The sequence below is a fragment of the Coloeus monedula genome (assembly GCF_965178545.1).
Source record: "Coloeus monedula genome assembly, chromosome: 4".
In the NCBI taxonomy this organism is placed as follows: domain Eukaryota; kingdom Metazoa; phylum Chordata; class Aves; order Passeriformes; family Corvidae; genus Coloeus; species Coloeus monedula.
Genome location: NC_138784.1, coordinates 28442795 through 28464770, shown reverse-complemented (window position 1 = coordinate 28464770; position 21976 = coordinate 28442795). Strand labels below are relative to the sequence as shown.

The following is a 21976-nucleotide window of genomic DNA, read 5'->3' as shown; positions in this document are numbered from 1 at the left end:
AACTTGGATGAATTCAGGAGCCTGCTTGCTTGCTACTGAAGTGTCTTTGTTCCCAGTCAGTAACAGAGCCATAAAACTCAGAAAAGCATAGCCCTTTTTCTGCACTCCTGCTGTCTCATATGTCAGCGTTGCTAACCGGGTGATTGTAAAATATCACTGTATTTTGATGTGAGTGAACGGCTGGTGCGAGAAAGGGACCACTCTTCTTGTGTAGGGCTCAAAAAAATGACAGCCAAGTACCAGGTACCAAATCAGAGATGGAAAAATCTGTAGAAGTTTCACAGATTTCTTCTGAATTGTGTGGATGACTTCATAAAAACATCTAGTCTTGTGTCTGTTACATGGATTTGGGATGTGCATATGTGAATTTTCTGCCATGTGGGTTATCAGCTAACTCATTGAATCTCCCTCAGTGCTGCATGCTTAAATCAGTAAAAATGGGCTTTTCTTTGTAGCGTGCCTATGAAATGTTTTAATGTAAAGCTTCCAGCGGTAACTGCAATGCAATGAAGTGGTAGCCTTTCTTACTTTCAGAGTCTGAGGAAAGTGGGTTTTGTTCTCCTTTCAGCAATCGCTAGTGGGAGCAGGTAGTCCAAATGTGCCTCAGCCACTGTGCCCCCATGCTGGCCAAGAGGAGAGTGCTGTGCTGGCAGAGCTGATTCCAGGAAGGGATAACCCATTACAGCTGCTGTCTGTAGTCTGCTTGTCTTTCTCCCTTCAGCTTGTATGTGGGATCAACACAGAGGTGAAGTGTAGAAAGGGAAGTGATCCTTCAGCACAGTGGGAGCAGGGGTCTTGGTGGGGGGAGGGGCTGCCTTCCCAGTAGCGTTATGCAGGCAAGCATCTACATTCATTGAGGTTTTGAGACTTCTCATGGCTGATGAATTTCAAGAGATACAAGGCCATGAAAAAAAGCATGGGTTTCTGTTTGCATGAGTTTAATGAGTCCTTACTAAAGGTTCAGTGCATAGACTCCGATCTGTTTCACTTCAAGTGTCAGGTATGTTTGAACTTCAAGTGAAACATTAGCTAATGCATGTCTGTATTTTTTCTTTCAAGAGGCCCTAAGTCTCCAAATACTTTCTGGGATGTGAGTCCTTAAGGAGTGTTTTCATGACTAGATTTTGAGAACTTTTGTCTGTGACACTTGTATTTTCTTAAAGCAAGTAGCAAGGCTGGATTCAGTCCATTGTGTGAGAAGAAGAATGTATCTGTATTCCCTGGAGCTAGCTGCCCTCCTGGAGGAGAACTTAAGCTTTAAGGGATGTGTTTACTAAAATGAACTGCTAGCAAATGGAGATGTTCTCATGTCTGCTGTAGAGAGATGGAGTGTGTGTCAAGTCTCAAACTGCTGAGAAACTTGAGGAAAAAGAATGCATAACAAGCTATTTTTCATCCCTGCCTTCCCTGCCTCCCCTCCCTTTTTTAATGACCCTTTTTAAAATTAAATAGGGAAGATAAACTGCTGGAAGTTAAAATTTCTCCCCTCAAGTGAAAAAGGGAAACGCAACTAACACCTGCATCCTAAATGGACTGAAATCACTAGGTATATTAGAAGTTAAATTGTTTTTAGGTGAGCCTCCTCAAACAGTAGGATCACTTTTTCCCCAACTGCAAAATCTGGAGGATTTCATTGGGAGTAACAATTGTTTGGTGAAGCTGATTAGACACAGCTGTCATCTGCTAAGTAAGCACTTTACAAAGTTAATTAAAAGTTCTCCTTTTTTTCCATTCTCTGTGTTTGGAAAAGAACTTATTAGTTGGTTTGGTAGAAGGGATAAAGCACACAACTTCATGTTTCTGTAGTTAGGGTATTACCTTTTACAAAATCACTACACTTAAAACATGCTGCTGGACATTGTCCACTTCTGCTCCATCCCTGTGTGAGTGTTTTGGCATAGTGTCCTGTAAACAGGAACTGTGGAACTGTTGGAGCCATGTTTGACTGCAGTTGTTGAAGTTTTGGAAATATATGTACAAATTCTAGCTGCTTGTGAAGCATGTGTACACCTGCACAGCCTTCCTCCTTTTCTTCTCCTGAGACACTGTTAATTTAATCTCCGTATTTGATCCCAAAGACCAAATACTCTGGATTAAGTACAACATGTAATACTGCCTTTTGTTTTTTGCTATCACTGCATTACTTTTCCCACGCTGTTAATCTGGAATTGTTTGGAATAGCCTTAGAACTGACTAGTTGCTCTGTTTCTTGGTAGTGCATGAACTATATGCAGAATGCATTATTGATGCCTTACTATGCATGTATTCTAATTTTGAAAAAAACAAGCACTGTTCTGATGCAGATTTCAGACACAAATCCTGGTATATAAACCCTTCTGAAATGGAGACACACTTCAGTGGAGAATCTCTGAATGGGATGCTTGAATGGTCTGTGGCCAAGTAAATAAATATTTCCTCAGTTTCAAGAAACATGGCACACAGCTGCTCCTTACTCCTTGTTGTAAAATAACGGGCCATTTGCTGACTGAAGGAAGCTATTGACATTATTGCTAGCAGCTGCTGAACTCTTAGTGTTAACTTAAACAGCTCATAAATGTTAATTATGTTGCAGTTTTGTTAGAGCTCATCTGCATATCCCAGAGGCACTAGCTAATATGTCATGCTTTTTTTCCACATGAACTGATGACATTTCTTAGTGGAGATTCCAAATAGAAACTTCCTAAGTAAGTTCAGTAATTTTACTGTAGTGGTGAAAGTTTCTTCAAAACTGCTCATTTAAACCACAACTTCACTAATACTAGTATGGCTTTACTTAGATGTGTTTCAGTAGGCTCAGAGCTGCTGAGCAGGTGGTGGAATGAGTATGCAGTAGAAGGGAATATGCTGGGTGCTTACTGACCTGTTGTTTGGAGATCTGTGACAAAGTCAAAGCCAAACCGAAGAAAATCTGCTGAATTTATCCCATGCTTTGGTTTAAAGTCACTTTCATATTGTTATAGATTTGCTGCTATACAAGTGTGAAAAGTTTACAGGCAGTGTTTACAGGCTACTGTAAAAATGTGTATTATCTGCAGAATAACCACTTAAATGGTGTTCTGGGGACTTTTAACAGTCCCTCCCACTCTTCAGCCAGTGGGGATGTATTCTTAAAAACAAGATAAAGCTCCTGAACAAACTAATCCTTCCTTCAGGTCAGATTCTGCTAGTGTTCTTTGTAGAAAATGCTGACTAAATTCCAGAACCTGGTCTTGAGACTGTCAAAATGATTGTGAAAATGCATGAATGAAAGCACAGATAATGAAATGAAAGCTGCAGTATTATCATTGAAGTTTAACTTTTTGATTTTAGTCATTGTGACTGTCAGAAAGAGGAGTGTTGCTGCTATTGCATGCTATATAGAGAAATTATGCTTACAGTATCTAAAAACTGTTCTCTCATCCTTACTTTTTTGTGGTCATCCAGTGGAACTTTCTCTCAAGGGCAGTGGTGTATGTTTACCAGAACTGCACTTTGTGCTTAGAGGATATACTCCCTACCAAACTAGTTGGAATTGCAGGTAGTCTGGGCTTCTAATATCAGCCTGTGATTACAGGTTAACCTAATGACAATGCAGCCATTCCCATACAAAGCTATATGCTCTCTGCTGTGTATTTGGATGGTGCTTTGGTCGCATGTATGTGTGCTTTCCCTCTTCAGGGTGCTTTCCTGGCAGTTTGTAGAGGAATATCTGTCCCTGAAGTGGTGTGCAGACAGGGACTGATGCTAAATGGATCATATCCTGTATGGTGGGGGGGTCCCAACTTGAGCTGGAACCTCTTGGGCTTTATAATATAGACCTCATGCGAGGAAGTATGGTATGGGGTGAGGAAGATAAAAATATAACCAGTTTGGTTTTTTTGGTGCGGGGGGGGGGGGGGGGAGGGGGGTGGTTAAACTATCAAATCAATGCTACATAAGGCTAACGTCAGACCGTACTGAAATCTGTGGGCAAGGGTTTGATTTCAAAACATTCAGTCATATTATTTCAAAGGACAGAATTAAATGTCACTCTTCTTCAAGTAGGTGGACGTGAGAATTGGTTTCTGGATTTGCTCCTAAAAGCCTGGAGAAATATTGGATAGTACACAATCTAGTAGCTTTCGGTTAGAAATGAAACAGAAAACTTTTTTGGGAAAGTAAAGGGACACTCCAGATTGTGTGTGTGGTTCAATTATAATTCAGTTACTGATGTTTTGGGAAAAACATGCTTGCAAAAAGAATTCTGGATTTTAAAAAAACTTTAGAGCTCACTTCTAAAGAAGTGATGTAGCTCATTAGAGCTAGTATGACCATCCAACTATCAATTCTGGTCACATCTTTTCAGTATTTCTCACTGGGCTTTTAGTTTTTCTTCCAAAGGTCCACCTAAAAATTCTACTGTTGCCCTTGAATTCTGCCCCATCTACGTGCATGTGTCATGCAGCAGATGGAGACAGCTTGCTGAGATTAGGTACAATTTCACATATCCAGAGTGATACTTAAATGAAATAAAGAAGAAAACACCCAAATTGGTTATCTCAGTGGTGACTCCAAGTGTCTTGTTTTGAGTCTGAAAGTAAATTTCCTGTGCTGCGTCCTTAAACTGATGGAATAAAGCATACTCAAATGACTGAATTCAGGAAATGAGTTAAGAAAATGGTGATTTGAATATTGGTCTTCTTCAAAATTCTTGTCCAGAAATACCTTATTGTGTAAGTTACAGCTTGAGTTTTTTCAAGCACATTGCATGTATTTTGGCTTTGCTGTGAATTGGGTGCTGATGAAAAGCATGATTGACTTGAATGTAAGTTTGTCACATACAGAAAGATGTGCACCTGAAAAATCTTGGCTAATGAAGTAGTCCTAAGGCTGATCTTAGAGATCAGTCTCTGGACCAAAAAATGAGATAGACAAAAGAAACAAATTGTCCTGAGTAAGAAGCTTTCCTTGGTTTTGTTTGTTAATTCTGTAACCTACTCAAGTCTGAATGGATGACCTAAATGTTACTGCAAATCTCATTGTTCCACGTCTCTGAGCAAAGGAATAAATTGATCTTAATGTTTAAGTCCTGCATTCAAGGATTTGATTTCAGATTTGTAAAGGACTTCAAGAAGGCAATAGCTAAAGGAGCTGGTGGAACAACAGCAATGTATGGTGTACACCGATTTCTTTGCAATCTACATTTTGAAACCCAAACAGGCTAGTGAACTGACAAAGTGCTTGTCTATCCAAGTGGGGAGGATGCATCACTAGTACCATCTTTGTATTATTTGTGAGGCTTGTAAGTAGGAAAAAACGATCAAGTTTATTTAAAGGCAAAAGCTTGTCTATTATGTAGGTAACTTGTGTGGGGAGAAGAAAAGTGATGAAGAACTGAAATGTTAAAAGTTACAAAAGAAAAGTTGTCAACAGCATTAATAATATTTTCTCCTTTTTTTTCCCCCTCTTGCAGACCTTCAAGTGCTGACCTTCTTGGTCTATTAAGTTATTATAAACTTTTGCTGCTCTGCGAACATATAAAGATGTCTCGCAGCCCTGACGCTAAGGAAGACCCTGTGGAATGCCCTCTTTGCATGGAGCCTCTGGAAATTGATGATATCAATTTCTTCCCTTGCACCTGTGGCTACCAAATCTGTCGTTTCTGTTGGCATCGTATTCGCACTGATGAGAATGGACTTTGTCCTGCTTGCAGAAAGGTAAATCCCTGGAACAACGGCTTGTCTTGCATATATCACAAGGCTCTTGCATTGTGTTGGTACCAAAGACATCCTTTTCCATCTAGTCATGGCTTAGATCAAGGGTGAGGTGTTGGATCTTTCAGATTCTGTCTGCATATTTGTTGAAGCTGTTATGAAGAGGCTAGTCTTGGTTTATTAAATTCAGAACCAAGTTGATAGGGGAAGCTGTGGATCAGAACCAAGGCATGCTGAGAACTCCAAAAATAAAAATCCTTTGAGTTGGGGTGCTTATGCGTTAACAAAGTATTTTCAGGAAGAACAGTGAGGATTCCAGCATCAGGGGTTTGCTGAGAGCTAAGGTTCAGCTAAACTGACAGAGCTGAGAGGCAAGTTTATAAAGCACCTGCTTGTTGTGTTTGTGGCACTGGAGCTTTTAATCCACATTTTAGTGGATACTAAATGTGTAAAACCTGTGGGACAATACCCAGTGATGGCAAACTTTAAAGCATTTCAAAACCTAGACTAAGTCTGTCTGTCTAGTATTCTAGCCTTGTTGCCAAATGCTTGAAGGTGGTACTTAGTATCTCTCTGTGTCTGGCTGGTACTTTGGTTGGACACAACTGTGAACCTCAGCTTCATTGAGTTGCCTGTTATTTCCTTTGAATTATTTTATTTCTCCTTCTAGTGTTTTGCCTAAACTCATTATTTCCTTCAGTGTTCAATAAAATTTTTTCTCAGTATCTTCTTCTCTTTAATGACTTCCCTTGATTGTAACTTTCTTGCCAGGCCTTTCTCTTCTTGTAATTGCAGCTACTTATGTCTTCTCATTCTCCTACTAGTTAATCATTATCTTGTCCCTAGTTTATGCCTGTCTTGTCTTCCTGTCTCATGTTACGGCTTCCTTTTCAGATGCCAAATAATCTTTCTTGGTCTCACTATCTCTATTCACTGCCACAGTATTTTATAAGCACTTTCAGTCGTATTTTCTTGCTGCTCTTTTGGGCTTTGGCTACACTAGAGCAATTAGTGCTTACCTGTGTTTGGATGCCTCTGCAAGCCTGAAAGCTATCCCACAGCAATGTTTGTTAAAAAATTCTGCAAATTTTCTGCAATATTTGAGCTCTGTGTTCTACAAGGAAGATCCACATGTCATCAGCCAAATCATTCTCCACTTGGGATACCTGCTGTAGATGACACATGCTGTATAGTAATTTCCCATAGTACAAGAAAATTTCTACTCTTCTGATACAACATGAGATTTCTGGGATTTCCTTGTCTAAGTCGTGTTGTTTTCCTGGATTTATTACACTACTTTTTGTTTGTTATTGGAAGTTTGTGAAATGTATTTGAAGAATCACAGAAGCAGTGTGCTATTCACTGCCTTTGGGTATCTGAATTCTTTGAAATATGGATACTGGCACAGCTGAACTCTTAAGTGTGGAATACTCTGCCCTCTGATTGGATGTGCAAATATTTTGCCTAAGTGGATACAGTTTGCTCAGAAGAACAGTTTCATGAGGAAAGCTGGAATGAGTGCTACAGTTGGAATGAAACATACCGACCCTTCCTGGAGAGAAAGGACACCTCTCCTTTCATAACAGATGAGGATTATGTTCTTGGTACTTTCTTCATCCATGGACCGCAAGATATTCTTGAGCCAGTTTGGAGCTGTATCACTGGATTTTAAGAGGTTGCCATGAAGAAGGCTGGCTGAGGAGGACGTTGCTTCTGTGGCATAGACAAAGACATTGTGGTGCAGAGCCCCCCACCAGGATCTTGGGAATAAATCATCTTGAGCTACAGAGTTGCAGCATTAAATAAGTGAAGAAGCCATCTTTCGAAGTGTGCTGAACAGAAGGAACCAGGTATGTGTATTTGTGTTCAGTGTGTCTAAGTAGTCCTTGTCAGTGCATAGTAAAGCTCCTGGGGAAAGATCTGAGCAGTTTTCTGTTCTGTTGGTTGTGGCCACTTAAAATGCTGAAGCACAGAACATGGCAAAGCAATAAAATTTTAGCAGGAAGGTTTATAGTGGGTACAGTGGTTTCAACAGGTATGTCATATTTTTATGATGAGTATACCAGTGCAGGATACTTACTGCAAAATAGACTGTGAATAAACATATATTAAAACAAGGATGAGTATGTTATTCACAATTACATAATAGAAATCTGCTATTTGTGCCAATGATATTGAATGCAGTGTGACTTGTCCAGTGATTTGAGCACTAATCTATAGAGAGGAGCAGTGAACAAGTCCCCTGTCCAGGGATTTTGGTTGAAGGGTTTGGGGGAGATGTTGGAGAAGTCTGTAATAAAATAGCTTGGCTAAATGCTTTGGTGGCACCCATGCCATTAGTTTGGTAGATCTTAACTGTGCATTCCATATATACCCTTATCTTCCTAAACTTCTTTAATTCACTTCTAACTGAAAAATTGTTAGCTTGTGGTTTCCTCTACCAAGGAGAGAGTACTTGTACATGTTTGAACTGTTCTATAGCTTAACATCTGCATGTGCAGAATATGTTCATGTGGTTGCAGTCAATTGATTTAGTTTGTCTTAAGTTTCCTCCAGTGAATTACAGCATAAACATTTGCTTTAGTAAGGTGCTAGTATGAATTAAACTTAGATGCTGGTTGGAAACTGGTATTTATTAGTATTAACATATTAAAAACTTTCTAAACTTTGTCTGAATCTTCTAAAATAGACTCGGAAAATAGAGTCTATTTCTAGAGAAATAGAAATTGTTTCTATTTAACTGAAAAAAACCTACTTTAAAAAAAATGGAACTGTCTTGCTTTGAGTTCTTGATGCCCTTCGGAATTGTAGGTGTAGCCAAGGTAAGGTAGTTGTAGGTGTAGGTATAAGGTAGTAAGCAAGGCTTCCTGTTTTTTCCCGTTAATTGATTTCTTAACTGTGAGTGAAATAGCTGCTAACTAGTCAAATTAGAATGAATATATGCTGTCTTCAAAAGAGATTTCTGTAGCCAAAATCCAGTTTCCAGGTCAGCAGACTTGCTGGTTCTGGTTGTAAAGCCAGTGATTTTTATCTTTGCAGTGATATTTCTATTTTCTTTTCTGTAAAATTCAGCAGTCTAGGTACTGTTTGTCATGTGAATAATACATACCATTTCAATTGCTTAATTAGAGCATGTCACTCTCAGACCTTAGTATCAGTTCCTGCACTTTTTAAATCCAACAACAAAAAAGCCTAGCTTTTTCGTGTTTCTTAAATACTTTGCTCTTCCACAAAATAGCTTGATACACAGTTGTTCTTCTGGTGTGGCTTTGACTTTTTCTCCAGTTCCTTGACTTGGCGACCTTTATTTCTCCTAGCACCGTGTGTTAGAGAGGGAGAGAAATAGTGTACTGCTACATGTACGATCAAGAAATTAACATGCTTTAAGCATGTTTTTGTCCATGTTTCTCCTACTACTTCTGTGTAAAAGGAACGCTTGGTCTTAATGCAGTCTCCAAATGTCAATGTTTCCTCCTACGCTTTTAATCCCACAACAGAATAGTTTGGTGCAACAATTGATATTTTGAAATAGATAGGAAATTGCTTGTTTTTTTTTTTTTTAATATAAGTATAATGGTGTATACTGTGCATAGATCTTGTTGACTTTCTTTATTTCTTGTTTCAGGACCTACTTGGTAGCAAGACAAGTGGAAAATGCTGGTACATCCATTATGTGGAAGGAATGTGACCCATCTGGGAATGACAAAGTGCTTGATAAATCAAAGCTCAGCTTTCAACAATTGGGAAATGGGGAAAAAAGTCTGAAAGAAAAAAAACCTTAAATAACAAGACAAAATTAGTCAGGAAGACTGAGAATTCATCAAGGGCCATCTCTGATTAGAGAAACAAGACTTCAAAAGAGACATTCAAACTTTTGCTGAAGTCCTTGTAGGGACTGCCTTGCACTTAGTGTAAAGAAAGTTTGGTCACATTTTCCATGATGTCACGCTTTTTGGGGAACCTCAGTGGTTTTTGCTGAAAAGCACTGGTATAACTTAGGTGAAAGGTGTCAGCTAGACTTTAGTGAGTCAATGATGGTATTTCCTAATGTCTTGCATCTGAAAATACATCAGTGCTGATAACACTTGAGGTAGCTACTTCATTTGGATCTCAAATCCTCTATCAGCTAAAGCATTAGAGGTAGTATGTTAAGCAAGTATCTTGTTTAAAAAACAGTAAAATGTAGGCATGTCAGTAGCATTGCCACTTTAGTTGTTGCAAGACCTGAGAGCTTCTGATACGTATAGTCCTCTCTCTACTTCTGATTTATAGGGTTAGACAGCATAAGCAACATAGTGAATGGTGCTGTGAGATACACCAGCTGTCAATCCGCCTTGCTTGTTCCAGCAGTCTTCAGTGCATGCACCTGTTTGTAGTTGAACCATCGTCCAAGTTAATGAACTTCAGCACTGTGGGAAGCAATGACTCTGAAGATGAAATAATTTATTTTCCTAATTGTAGACTGACTTTGTCTTTATTTGAAAGGAAAATGATTTCTAATACTAAGTTTTTTAGAATTAGTTTCTGAGATGTTGATGCTGTGCTTATTTGCCTTCCACCCTCTTTAAATGTGCAATTTCTCCTAATTTGTTATCATGCCACACACGATACATAGATAGGAAAATCATCTGCCTCTCAATTGTTCTTGAGTTACTCTTGGGATTCAAGAGGTGTATGCAGATTGATTTACAGGTCCTGCAAGTCAGGATATCAAACTAGTCCTATTCCTTGGAAGCATTATATGCATGTCATATGAGTGATATGCATACAAAACATGTATAATACAGCTCTCCAGTATCTAGGGAGAACTTTGGAAGATTCTGTTGCTCAAACAAGTGTGGTTGTCCATGGTGGCAAAACAACTACTGCTACTACTTAATGATTGAAATTCTTACTCAGCTAGTCTCAAACTTTCCGCTGAGTTGGAGACATTTCTTTTCCCCTGATTCTGAAGCTGCTGCCTAGTTGTGTTCCTACTAGGAGTTTTTATGCTTTCCTGTAGAAAATACAAACTACTAGCTGGACATATAAGTGTTCTGTGCAAGGTTATGCTTGAGCTATGCAGGTTGTTTCCTGACTGATGTTCAGAACCTGCGGCACCAAATAGCTGTACAGAGAAGAAACATCCTGCCTAACTTGCTACTTACTTGAGAATGTGCTCTGAATTTGACTATACTTGGCAGGAAAGAAGCTGATGAATTTTTGGCACTGTTTCCTGTAGTTTTCTTGGACCTTCAGGAACCTTACTGAACCTACTGAAGACCATGAATGCATTTCTTGCACAGTACCAGAGAGCAGCATTCTTGAAAGCCTCGCCATGCATAGTCTGGGATGTGGAGTAGGAATTAATCTTTGAAAGAATGGATTGTGGATATGATATGACGTCACTTCATGTAGGGCAAGCCATATTTTTGGAACTGTATCTACGTTATACTGGTGCAATTTTCTTTCCATTCCTACCTGAACTCCGTGATAACTGAGTTAACTCACTCTTTGCCCTGAGTATAGTCTTTTCTGTAAATACACAACATTCTTTAGTTTGCCTGATTGACTAATACAGACTTTGATAAGCTCATTAAGTGTAAAATTATTCTGCATCTCAGAGGTCCTCATATGTAGATGTGTTAAAACACAAGATATTAATTGGCTATAGCAAATCTCAAATGACCTTACTAGTGGGTCATTGGTGTTCAGCGAGTACATTCTGAAATCTGTATAACATATCCAGTGTTAACTCTGAGTAACTTATCTTTTTAGGAAATGTTATGGTTTTGACTGTTCTTCAAGGGTAACTTGAGTCCTTATTGTGTTTTCATATTAAGGACACCTTTGGCTACTGCTAAAGTATCTTACAAATTTAAATTCCTTTGTGATACTAAAACATGTTCCAGAGGATTTGATGTTTGACTGTAAGATGCCATCTGCTCAAGTCAACTGTAGCATATTTTCAGAAGATATCTCAAGTGTAGCATAACGATGCTGAACTTTAAACTGAAAAATGGATCTTGGTTTGTTTGGGGATATACTCAGAAGACTGTCAGGTCTAAGCACTTGGTGGCTCTGAGTAACATCATGCAACTATGAGGAAGATACGCTTTTAACCTAAACGTTTTCATCTGCTGTAGATTTTTCTCAGGTTATTTAGTATGATAGCTAGTTGTACTGTTGTCATTACACAGGACAATCAGGAAAGAGTTAAATTCATTTTTGTTGGACTTGCACACTGAAACCTTTGGGTAGTGCAAGCAAAGACCTTAGTTTAACTTACTGTTGAGCTTAGCTTCTTTGTCTTAAGTCTCTGTCTTAATTCACATCTCCCCTACTCTTCTCATTTTTTACTTTCTGGTGTTTAGAAACTCTTCTTTTTGTTTGAGATATTTTATGTACTTGCTTTTGTGCTTAGTGTTGCTTTTTGTGTGCAGTGTGAAACCTGACTTTTCAGTCTGTAAAAACTGGGACAGGTAAGGAATGTGGGACTGCTTTGAGGAGTAATCTGGGGCAGAGGCTGCAAGACCAGGCCAAATTAGTGCCTTTATAGCATGAATAGAGCAGTCTTTCTAGGTAACTCTGAGGACATTTGTACTTCTGTTGTATACTTTTGAGATGAAAATATGCAGTGTTATGTCTATGTTTGAGGAATTAATTGTAGGGAGGGAGAGACCAAGTTTCAAACTGGTACATAAGCATGGCAAGAATACTGTTTAGTCACTGTGCATTAGTTGTGTTGAAATCTGTCTCTTCACTAGAAATTAACCATGTAAAGTTTGAGTAGTGTAATAGTGTTACTGTCTTGAACTTAGTGGACCACTGAAACTACATTTATATTTTAATTTCTTATCTCAGTCTTGAATATGTTTAAGTACCCAGATTTGTATCAGACAATAAATACAAAGTGCATGCTTTCACCCTCCTTACTAAGCTCTGTTAGCGAAATTGTAACAGGATGTGTTGGCTGTCATGCAACTGCTTGTAATATTACCAAATTGACTAGGTATCTGGGTTAGAATGTGGCTGTTGCCCAAATCAATATTATGTCTTTAAATAGGAGAATTCCATGAAAAGGGGCAAGATGTTTACCTTCCCCAAGGGACTGAATATACCTCTATAATGTGGGTGGCCTTAACAATCAAATCAGTGTAATAAAGAAATTTTTGAATTAAAACATGATAATTAATGGCTTTCAAATCTGTTGTTTCTTATATTGGTTGGTTTTAATACTATTTGTTGTGTTTAGCCATATCCAGAAGATCCAGCAGTGTACAAACCACTCTCCCAGGAAGAGCTGCAGAGGATAAAAAATGAAAAGAAACAGAAACAAAATGAGAGGAAACAGAAGATATCAGAGAATCGCAAACATTTGGCCAGTGTACGGGTTGTACAGAAGAACCTTGTCTTCGTGGTAGGGCTATCTCAGCGCCTAGCAGATCCAGAGGTGAGCAGTTCACACTTGCAGATCTTGCTCTTAACTTGCTGCCATGAAACATTGGAATACCCTTGTGTCTCCCTGAAGGGTATAAAAGGAAGCTGTGTTGAAAAGGGTCGCTGCTGTGAGGCCCCCTCTTCTTAAGGGAGCTTAGCTTCCTCCTCCAAAATAACATCAATAAGTGTTTGTCTCTGTTTTAGGGAGTATAGATGCTCTGTGGTTTTTTGGTTGGTTTTGTTTTGTTTTGGTTTGGTTTGGTTTTTTTTGTTTGGTTGGTTTTTTTTTGTTTTTTGTGTTTTTTTGGTTTTTTTTTGGCGGGGGGAGGGGGGAGATGTTGTTCTTTGTATTTGTTTAATAATGGGAGCTTGGTTTTTAAGCTAAAAATAAGCATAAGGACTTTTTAGGTGCTCATTTTCCTAGGTTGGATCTGCTGGCATTATACAGCTATATCATGAATCACCAATTCTAAAATGGTAGCTTGGTTGGATTACAAATAACTGATACACAGTATCACACAAACCTGTAGGGACAGAAGAAAAAAGCCAACACTTGGAAGTATACACTAGGAAGGAACATAAGGATGATGTCCTTAAGAAGTTGTGGGGGAAAAAATTAATAAGAGGAAGACCTCGGAAAGAGTTGGTTTGCTGCTCTGCATCATCAGAAATAAGGTTTTCATCTGAGAAAACTGGTTGTGTTTAAAATGTTTTATTTACTTCCATCATCAGTCATAGCTGCAGGCGGCCAATGGAATAAGTGCTGATGAGTGAAAGTATCTTGAATTAGAATATGGAGGAAATGTACTACAGGATAAAATAACTGTCTTCAAAATTATGGTGCCAGATTCAATACACCTTATCAGACTAAATTATCTAGAGAGCTCTCAAACAGAAGTGGCTCTTTCTGAGGTCTCAGAGTATGGTCTGTACTTTGGTAGACCAAAGAACAAATGTAAAAAGCTGCTTTTAGTGAAGGACGAAAAAAACAGGATAAGGGAAGAGAAAAAATCAAGTTAAAACTGATCTGGTGTATAACACTTCAGTATGTACTAAAATATAGCAGCAAGTATTTGCAAGCAACTGTCAGCACTGGCTTGGGGCTATTTATCATTGAAAAATGCAATATGAATTTGTTATTGAAATTTGGTTTCTTTGACCAGATGGAGGATTTGTGATTAAGAGAAATAGTGGTAAATACAGTTGATTTAAGAAACTTTTTTAAACCTCAGATAATTCTACACTGAATACTTGAAGTAACTAGGAATGGGTTTATTGGGGGATGGGGATGTGCTGTATTAGGTGTTTTGGTAGCAGTATTCTCAGTGACATATGAGAAAATGTGTACCTACTGAATATTGAATATAGCACAAGGTGCCTTGATCTCCAAGAAACCTAGCCTGAGAGAGATGAGCTAAAAAAGTATACAAAATATTCAAGTTTTCTACTTAAGCAGGCAAAACTCTTTCATAAATTGAGATTATTTGGAATGGGAGCTTGGCTGTTATGTGCTGTTTCTGGAAATAGGTCTGTGGATCATAGTGGAGTACAGGTGGATGCTCTTCTGTTGACATGCTCTTACGAAACTTGTGAAGGCTATGCTGTCATATTGTGCCAGGATTATAGTCTGCAATATGCTTGAGTAAAAGGGAAGTTTCTTCAGGATTGTCACTCTCTTCTGGATGGATGCCTGGAGGGTGGGTGTAGTATGTTTCAAGAGGGTGTAGACCAAGTGAAGAGCAGTCAGAAGAGACCAGTGAATGACTGGTTGTCTATACAATGTGCCCTGTGGTTCTTTGGGATGTTCCAAGTGTGATGCTCTTAGTTCTTGAAGATACTGATGCTTGCTTGGGAAGGGAGAGGTGGTAGTTTGGTTCTTGGATCAGTACAGTTTAACTGCCCTATCCAATGCAAATGTGAAGATGGAGTAGGGGAAACAAATCTTCCTTTATAACCTCTCAGATTATTGTCTAGAACTAGAAATGCCCTTATTTTGTCTAGCTTCAGTCTGAGTAGTCAGTACTTTTGCATCTTCTTCCATCACAGAAATGGAAAAAAAAAGGCTTTTGGTGTAAATGTGTCAGATAGTTCATTGGCACACAGGTAACGGTTATTCAGCAGAGTTGATTAATATGCTGGTGATGTTCTTGCTTTGCACAGGGTGCCCAAATGATGTGTTAGTACTAACTGATTCCAGGAAGGGCAAGACAGGTATTTTTTTTCCTTTACAGGTGTGATAGTCACTCATTCATTTTGGCATGATGTTAATTCTGAAATGTTTTTTCTTGCCCCTGGAAATTTTCCTAGATTGTCGTCCTCTGCTTAGTCTGGTCTTTGGAAAACCTGTGACCACTTGAGCTAATTGGTTTACTCCCTTTTTCTTTGGAGTGTGGGGCAAGGCAGTCAGGATTCAGCATTTTGTAGCTAGTAATTAATATAGCTGGATGCAAGTTTAAGGTGTATGGTTATGTGGAAACTGGAATGAACTAGTGATTTTTATTTTTTAAAACAATTTATAAAATAGATATATACAGGAACTTCTTATGCTGAATGGGATATATTTTGCCAGTGTGGGGTTTGGGTAATCAGAGTACTGAAAGGATTTTTTAAAATACAACGTAAAATGTGGGATATTTGTCATTAAAATTCTGCAGTGGCAACACACTTTGTATTGCAAGTAACTGTTTTTACGTGGGAAAACAAATCTAAATCTATATGCTCCTCTTTGTAGGAGAGACCTGTTTTTTATTAGTTAAAGGTTTTTAGCTGCACAGTTTCACAGAAGAGTAAGTACACCTCTGTAGGAATTATACATATACCACTTGAACTTTCTTTTCTTGCAGGTTTTGAAACGACCAGAATATTTTGGGAAGTTTGGTAAAATACATAAAGTTGTCATTAATAACAGCACATCATATGCAGGCTCACAGGTAAGTCAGAGGGCTTTGTAATTTTTTAATTTTAATTCCTTTAGAGAATACACATGTGCAGAGGGAATCTAGGGCTCCCTATTTCTGATTAAGCAATAGGTAAGAGTGAAAAAAAAAGAAAAGGCATTGCAAGAATCAAATTACTGTTAAGTTACTGGGGCATTTTCCAACCAGACTCTCAAAGCTGGATGCAAAATGCAACACAGAAAACTGGGAGACAGGGTGAGAAACTTTAAAGCAGCAGCAATATGGCATTTAGTCGCTAATCTGCATTTTGGGGGTAAAATGCCTTTTAAGTATTTTTAGAACAGTCATGCAACATACTGATGCATTTCTTCTTTTCTTCATTCTTTATGCATCACATACGAGTTTTTATGACTTCTGCATTTTTTGTCAGTTTCTTGTTAAAAACATTGAGCCCTGAATATACCAGTTTATGAAGTGAGCGGCTAAGAAGGTGACTCAATGATCAGATCTGTCTGGGGAAAGAAAAATAACAAGTAAACAGTGCATGTTCTCTTTCTAGGGTCCAAGTGCCAGTGCATATGTAACCTACATCCGGTCAGAAGATGCCCTCAGAGCCATACAGTGCGTCAATAATGTGGTGGTAGACGGCAGAACACTTAAGGTGGTAATATTTTTATGTTTTCATGTGTATGTTCGAGACCACTAGTATCAGGGCATAGTATACAACTTTGTTTGCGTGGGTATGCTTGTATTGCTGAACAAGAATGTCCAGTGCATTGGCTTTTGACTTCTTTTCCTGGTAATAATCTCAAAGTGGGAGTTCAGTGAGCAGCCAGCAGGCAGTGTTTTGGTGGGTTAGCAGGTAACTTCTTAAAACAAAGTTTGAGAGAAAGATATGTACCTCCTCCCCATCCTCACAGTGGCTTTTCTGTTGTATAGCATAATAGTACAGTGTGAAAACTCACTGTTTGCTTTTACAGAACATTTTTGCAGTCTATAAGCCACACCTCTCAAAAGCTCCCTGGGAAATTGATTTTTTTTTTTTCCTTTTGGTGTCTTTGTAAACAGGTGTTCAGGCTGATTTGGCCAAATTGGTGGCTATAAAAAAATCTAGTTAATATTTGGTTCCTGACCCTGCTGCTTGTCTCCTTATGATTATGCAAATATTTACTGAGGCTCTTACTGTGGAATTTATTTAGATTGGATGAAAATAAAAATGCATCCTAATTATCTAATCCTCAAGAATATGTAGATTTCTTACAAATGGACTTTTTATTCCATCTGCATCAAAAATGCATTATGATGGAATTTCAAATCTTGAGGTAACTTTTTTTTAAATATAACTTTTTTATCTTATATGGTTTAAGGCATTCTTAACCTCCAGTACTTAATTAATTTTTTTTTTCCTTCAGGCATCATTAGGTACAACAAAATATTGCAGTTATTTTCTAAAAAATATGCAGTGTCCAAAACCAGACTGCATGTATCTACATGAGCTAGGTGATGAAGCAGCCAGTTTCACAAAAGAAGAAATGCAGGTAAGTGTAGTGAATGGGAAACGCATGAAATGTGGCATGGATGTTTTACTGTCTGTGATTTAGTCTAATGTGTGTAATGTGTTTGCTGAATGTTATGGCAGTGCTGAATTTTGAACTCCAAGAGGTGATCAACCAGTTGGATATTGCAAAGAACAGGTAGTGCAATTTTTTCCATTGCATGCTGTTTTTAAAGTCTGAGAAGTCAGGTGAGTATTCATGAGGCAAAAAGATGGAGATTAAACTCTTAGCCAAGAATTCAAATAACCTGAGCTAACTGCTTCGCCTTTTTTCGTACTAATGTAAGGTAACGTTATTTTAGATCTGTATGAAAGAAGCTACTACAAATATGGGTTTTCCTGTAAAATTGGTGTGTGTGGACAGTTACCATGGATTGACTCTTGTGCTGTGATTGACCATGCTGTCTGAATCCCAGTAACCCTTTTAGCCTATGAAGTGTTTAGAAACCATTTGCAAATAAAACATTGAGGGTAACTATAGTAGTACATAAAAAACAATGCTGGGATTTTTTTTTTTTACTATCTCAGTATCAAAATACTTACTGTCTAGGGCAGGGAACCAAGTAAATGGATAGCTTTACTGTCTCAAATGTGGTGGATTCTGAGGTCTTTTGGGTCTGGCTCTGTCCTTCTACATGAGGTATGGTAAAGCTTTTAAACTCAGTCTCAGGTATGCCAGCCTTGCATCCATGCTGTAGTTCTTGCATGTGGTCTGTCCATGAAGCAGAGTGTCTCCACCCCTAGTGCCAGCACAAATGTTGTTCTAGTAGAATTTTTTTGATTTGTTAGGCTGCTGTAAGCCAGAAAATAAGGAAGAATGTTCATATCTATTAAATACTTTCTATAAATTATTTCTGAGGATTTCAGCAGATAATTGCAATAGAAGGAAAAATTCCAAGGACAAGTTGCAAACCAGGTGACCTTCCCTGTTTGTTTCCCTATATTTCTCTCACCACCTAGATCTGTTACGTAGACATGTTTGAGGGTATGTTCTGTCTGGTCGTCTTAGTTTTTTATAGAGCTGTCAGCCATGAATTTATTTAATCCATTTTGAACCTGTTGGTACTGCCAACCCTTTAGTCTTTTGGGGCAGCAAGCCCCAGAAATTCACCAGCTGTTTTGAAAAGTGCTTTCTTTTGCCAGTGTTAAACTGCTCTCTAGTTACTTTTGTCAAGTGTCCCTTAATCTTAGCTTTGTAGTGCTTGCTGAAAGCAAAACCCCTTATTCACCTTATTCATTGCCTTTGTGATGTGGCAAAACTTCATCTAGTATCTCCCACCTTTCTCTCCAAATCATAGTTTCTGGGCTTTTAAACTTCTTTTTAAAGCAGTTGCTCCATTTCTGTGATAATTTCTCTTGCACTTCTCTGTATTTTCTAGCTATGTCCTCCTTGAGATGCAGAGCTCAGATGCATGATGTGGGGGAAGCCAAGTTTAATTTCTCAGTTCTCAGTGTCTTATATGTAGTGTGATATGTGCTTTTTAAAAATTTTGGTTTAGTTTATTTGAAGTGGCCTTTTTAATGATACCCAGCACATCTTCTGAAGCTAGTGCATAATCAACTAACAGTTTCAGAGGTCTGTTGGCAGTAACCTCAGCATTTCTTTTCTGAGCTGTAACAGCCAGTTCACAGATCAGTAGAGGGTTACTATCATCTAGACTGCTTTTCCCTTCTTGTGTCATCTGACATGTCCCTGGTGAAGCTGATTTGCCACCGTTTGCTTATTTGCCAGTTTCTCTGTGATTCTTTTGGAGCTCTTCATTATCAGCATGGCAGTTTATTACCCAAAAAGCTTGATATTGTCAGCAAAGAACTTGCTTTTCAGTCCTTTCTCATGCATGCTAATGGTGTTGTATAGAACTGACGCTAGTCATCAGTCCTCATTGCTTGCTTCTGCACCCTAAGAGTTCTACCTTTGAACCAGCTTCAATTCACACAGGAACCTTTTCTCTCTTCCATGGCAGATTAGTAAATAACTGGTGTGAAACCTTATCAAAGGCGTCTTTTAAAGTTTTGTGGATCCTCTTTATTTATGCTTACTGACTCTGTAAAGAATTCATGTTAGTGAAGCAGGGTTTCCCTTTAAAATAGATATTCAGATTCAATCCCACTGGCTTGTGTTTACCCATGAACTTCTATTTTAAAAAATTATTAGTTAGTAACCTTTGGAAGGATGAAGATTTACTTAGCAGCCTGTAGTTCACAGAATCTTTTCTACAGCCCTTTTTGTAGGAGTCAGTGGCAAACTGTCAGTCCTCTGGCCTGACTGCTGGTTAAAATTGATAGGCTACATACCTTGGTCAGGATTTAATTTTCATGTATGAGTTTCTTCAGAAGTCTTGAGTGGATTTTACTTCGTCTGGGTGGCTTACATGAATCTTCCTTCCCTGTTCCTTGTTATATTGCTTAAACTTTTTAAAAATTTCTTACTGCTTTCTTAAAAGTAATTGGAAATTACACAACTGCCAAGTACATTGTTCTTTCAGTGTGCCAGCTTTCCTGCATTTGGGTTAGTGTCAGTGAATTTCCAGGTCCATTTAATGAGATTGAATGTTCATTGTTGCAAACTTTGACTCTGTATTTAAAAAAAAATTGTCAATGGATGAGTTTGTATTCTAGGTTAAATACTTAATAGAGCTGAATATTGTAGCAAACTAAAAAGAATTGGTTGAACTCCAGGAAGTGTCTGAAAGTGAAGCTGGGAATTGTAGGTGGGTTGGAGTTGCTAAGTTTGGCCTCTGGGTTGTCTGTTATAAATAAAACACAATTACTGCAAGCTCCTATATAGGTTTTTAATCTTGTTTCTTTCTTGCATTTATGTGGCAAGTAAATGAATTTAAGACTGACCTCTGATGTACCTGGCCATGATATTCAGTCTTTTGTCACTGAAGCAAGTTGAGAGATCCAGAGAGGTTTCATCTTACTCAGCTGCTTAATGTTTGCAGTGCAAATCTGTGCATCAACCTAGCTGTAGTCATAGTTGGATGGTGAAAGAAGCTTTTCCAGGGTGCAGAATATCTCAAGGTGTGCATTTAGGTGAGCCATACTATAGAACCAGTTTTTCCTACTACGGGTAGCAGCTTGGGTGTAGGCACTGACAAAGTGGGTAGGATGATGCACGCACCGGTTATTTCAACCCTTCCTGAGAGTTGTATAAGTTGACTACATAAGGACATTTTCAGAATCAAACAGTAATGGAGAACTGGACAATTAAGTAGCAAAAGAATGGAGGCATAGATAGTGTTTAACTTGAAGTGTTCCCGTGAGATATGCAGTTGCTCTTCTAAAGGAACCCATAAGGGAATATAGTTTATCAGCAGTACTATTTTTTGTATTTGTCAGATATTCATGCTTAATTTTTTAAGAAAAAACATGTTATATTTTTAGGTTGTAAAATTTTTCTAGGGGTATGTCCATGTTGCCTGTGGACTAATTCCATTCCTGTTCCAACAAAATATTAAGGAATTCAGTAATGTAAAAAAAAAAAAAAGTTTAGTTTTAGAAGTACAAGTAATGTGAGAGCTTTTAAATCAATACTGAAAATGTCACAGATAATAACTTCCGTGTTTCAGACTTAAGATTCAGAAGACCTGACCATAATTCTTGGCACTTGTTTCCTTTGCTAGAGGACATCTTCTAGTATCTAGATAAAAGCTATTGACAACTTCAAGTTCACTGTTTTATTTTGCATCTTGGTTCAACTCATAACAATACTTCACTTGCAAGTAATAATTCTTAGGTTGGAGTGTCATAACAACCTACAAAAACCATGAATGCTCATCTTGAATTTCAGATGTTACTTTAAATATTGGGGTTAGAAGTAGATCTTGCTGGTTTTGTTTTATATATTAAGCCACAGAATGTTATCTGCAAGCAAGACTAAAAAATACTATCTTCACTTGTCAGATTCTAGTATTTGGGAGTTGGATTGGACCTCCTCAATTTCTGAAAGCAAAAAGTTGTTCTCAATTGATTCAGTTAACTGAAAGAATATTTCAATTCTTCAGCTATTAAAAATGATTTATCAGTTATTGCTTAGAATATACTGCTTGCCAGTATATTCTAAGCAATAAAACCTCAGCTGTTTTATTAAGCCAATATAGAATTACTTTCATTTTGGAAGAAGTTTTTGTTTAAAAGGAACTCTTTGTTCCTTCCCATCTTCTGAAAAGCTTAGTATGGTTGATACATGAAACACAGACTGCCTTGGAGATGTAGCTGTTTGTGATTTCTAAGGTGTATTTGTGAAGGTCTTGATTAGAACTGAGGAGCAAATTCTCATAAGGTTGTAGGTGTTTTTCTGCTTTAGAAGTCTCAAAAAATTATATATTGGTAGGTACATCCAAGTGATTCCTAGGCAACCTTTAGAGCCATTGAGATCACATCTGTGCTGAGAGTGAGAAGCACTGTTTTGAGTTTGAAAGGAGTGACCT

The 21976-nt window shown here is 38.1% G+C and overlaps 1 protein-coding gene across 4 annotated transcripts in view; it reads left to right on the top strand.

The window, feature by feature from the left end:
• The window catches only part of CNOT4 (CCR4-NOT transcription complex subunit 4), a 78110-nt gene that overhangs the window by 27954 nt on the left and 28180 nt on the right, over positions 1–21976 (top strand). For all 4 annotated transcript variants that reach the window (XM_082281016.1, XM_082281018.1, XM_082281015.1 and 1 more), the window contains exons 2-6: positions 5432–5675; positions 12907–13104; positions 15935–16021; positions 16548–16649; positions 17401–17526. In XM_082281016.1, coding sequence (XP_082137142.1) covers positions 5502–5675; positions 12907–13104; positions 15935–16021; positions 16548–16649; positions 17401–17526 — 687 coding nt within the window. In that variant the 5' untranslated portion in view covers positions 5432–5501. The remainder of the gene's footprint in view (positions 1–5431; positions 5676–12906; positions 13105–15934; positions 16022–16547; positions 16650–17400; positions 17527–21976) is intronic.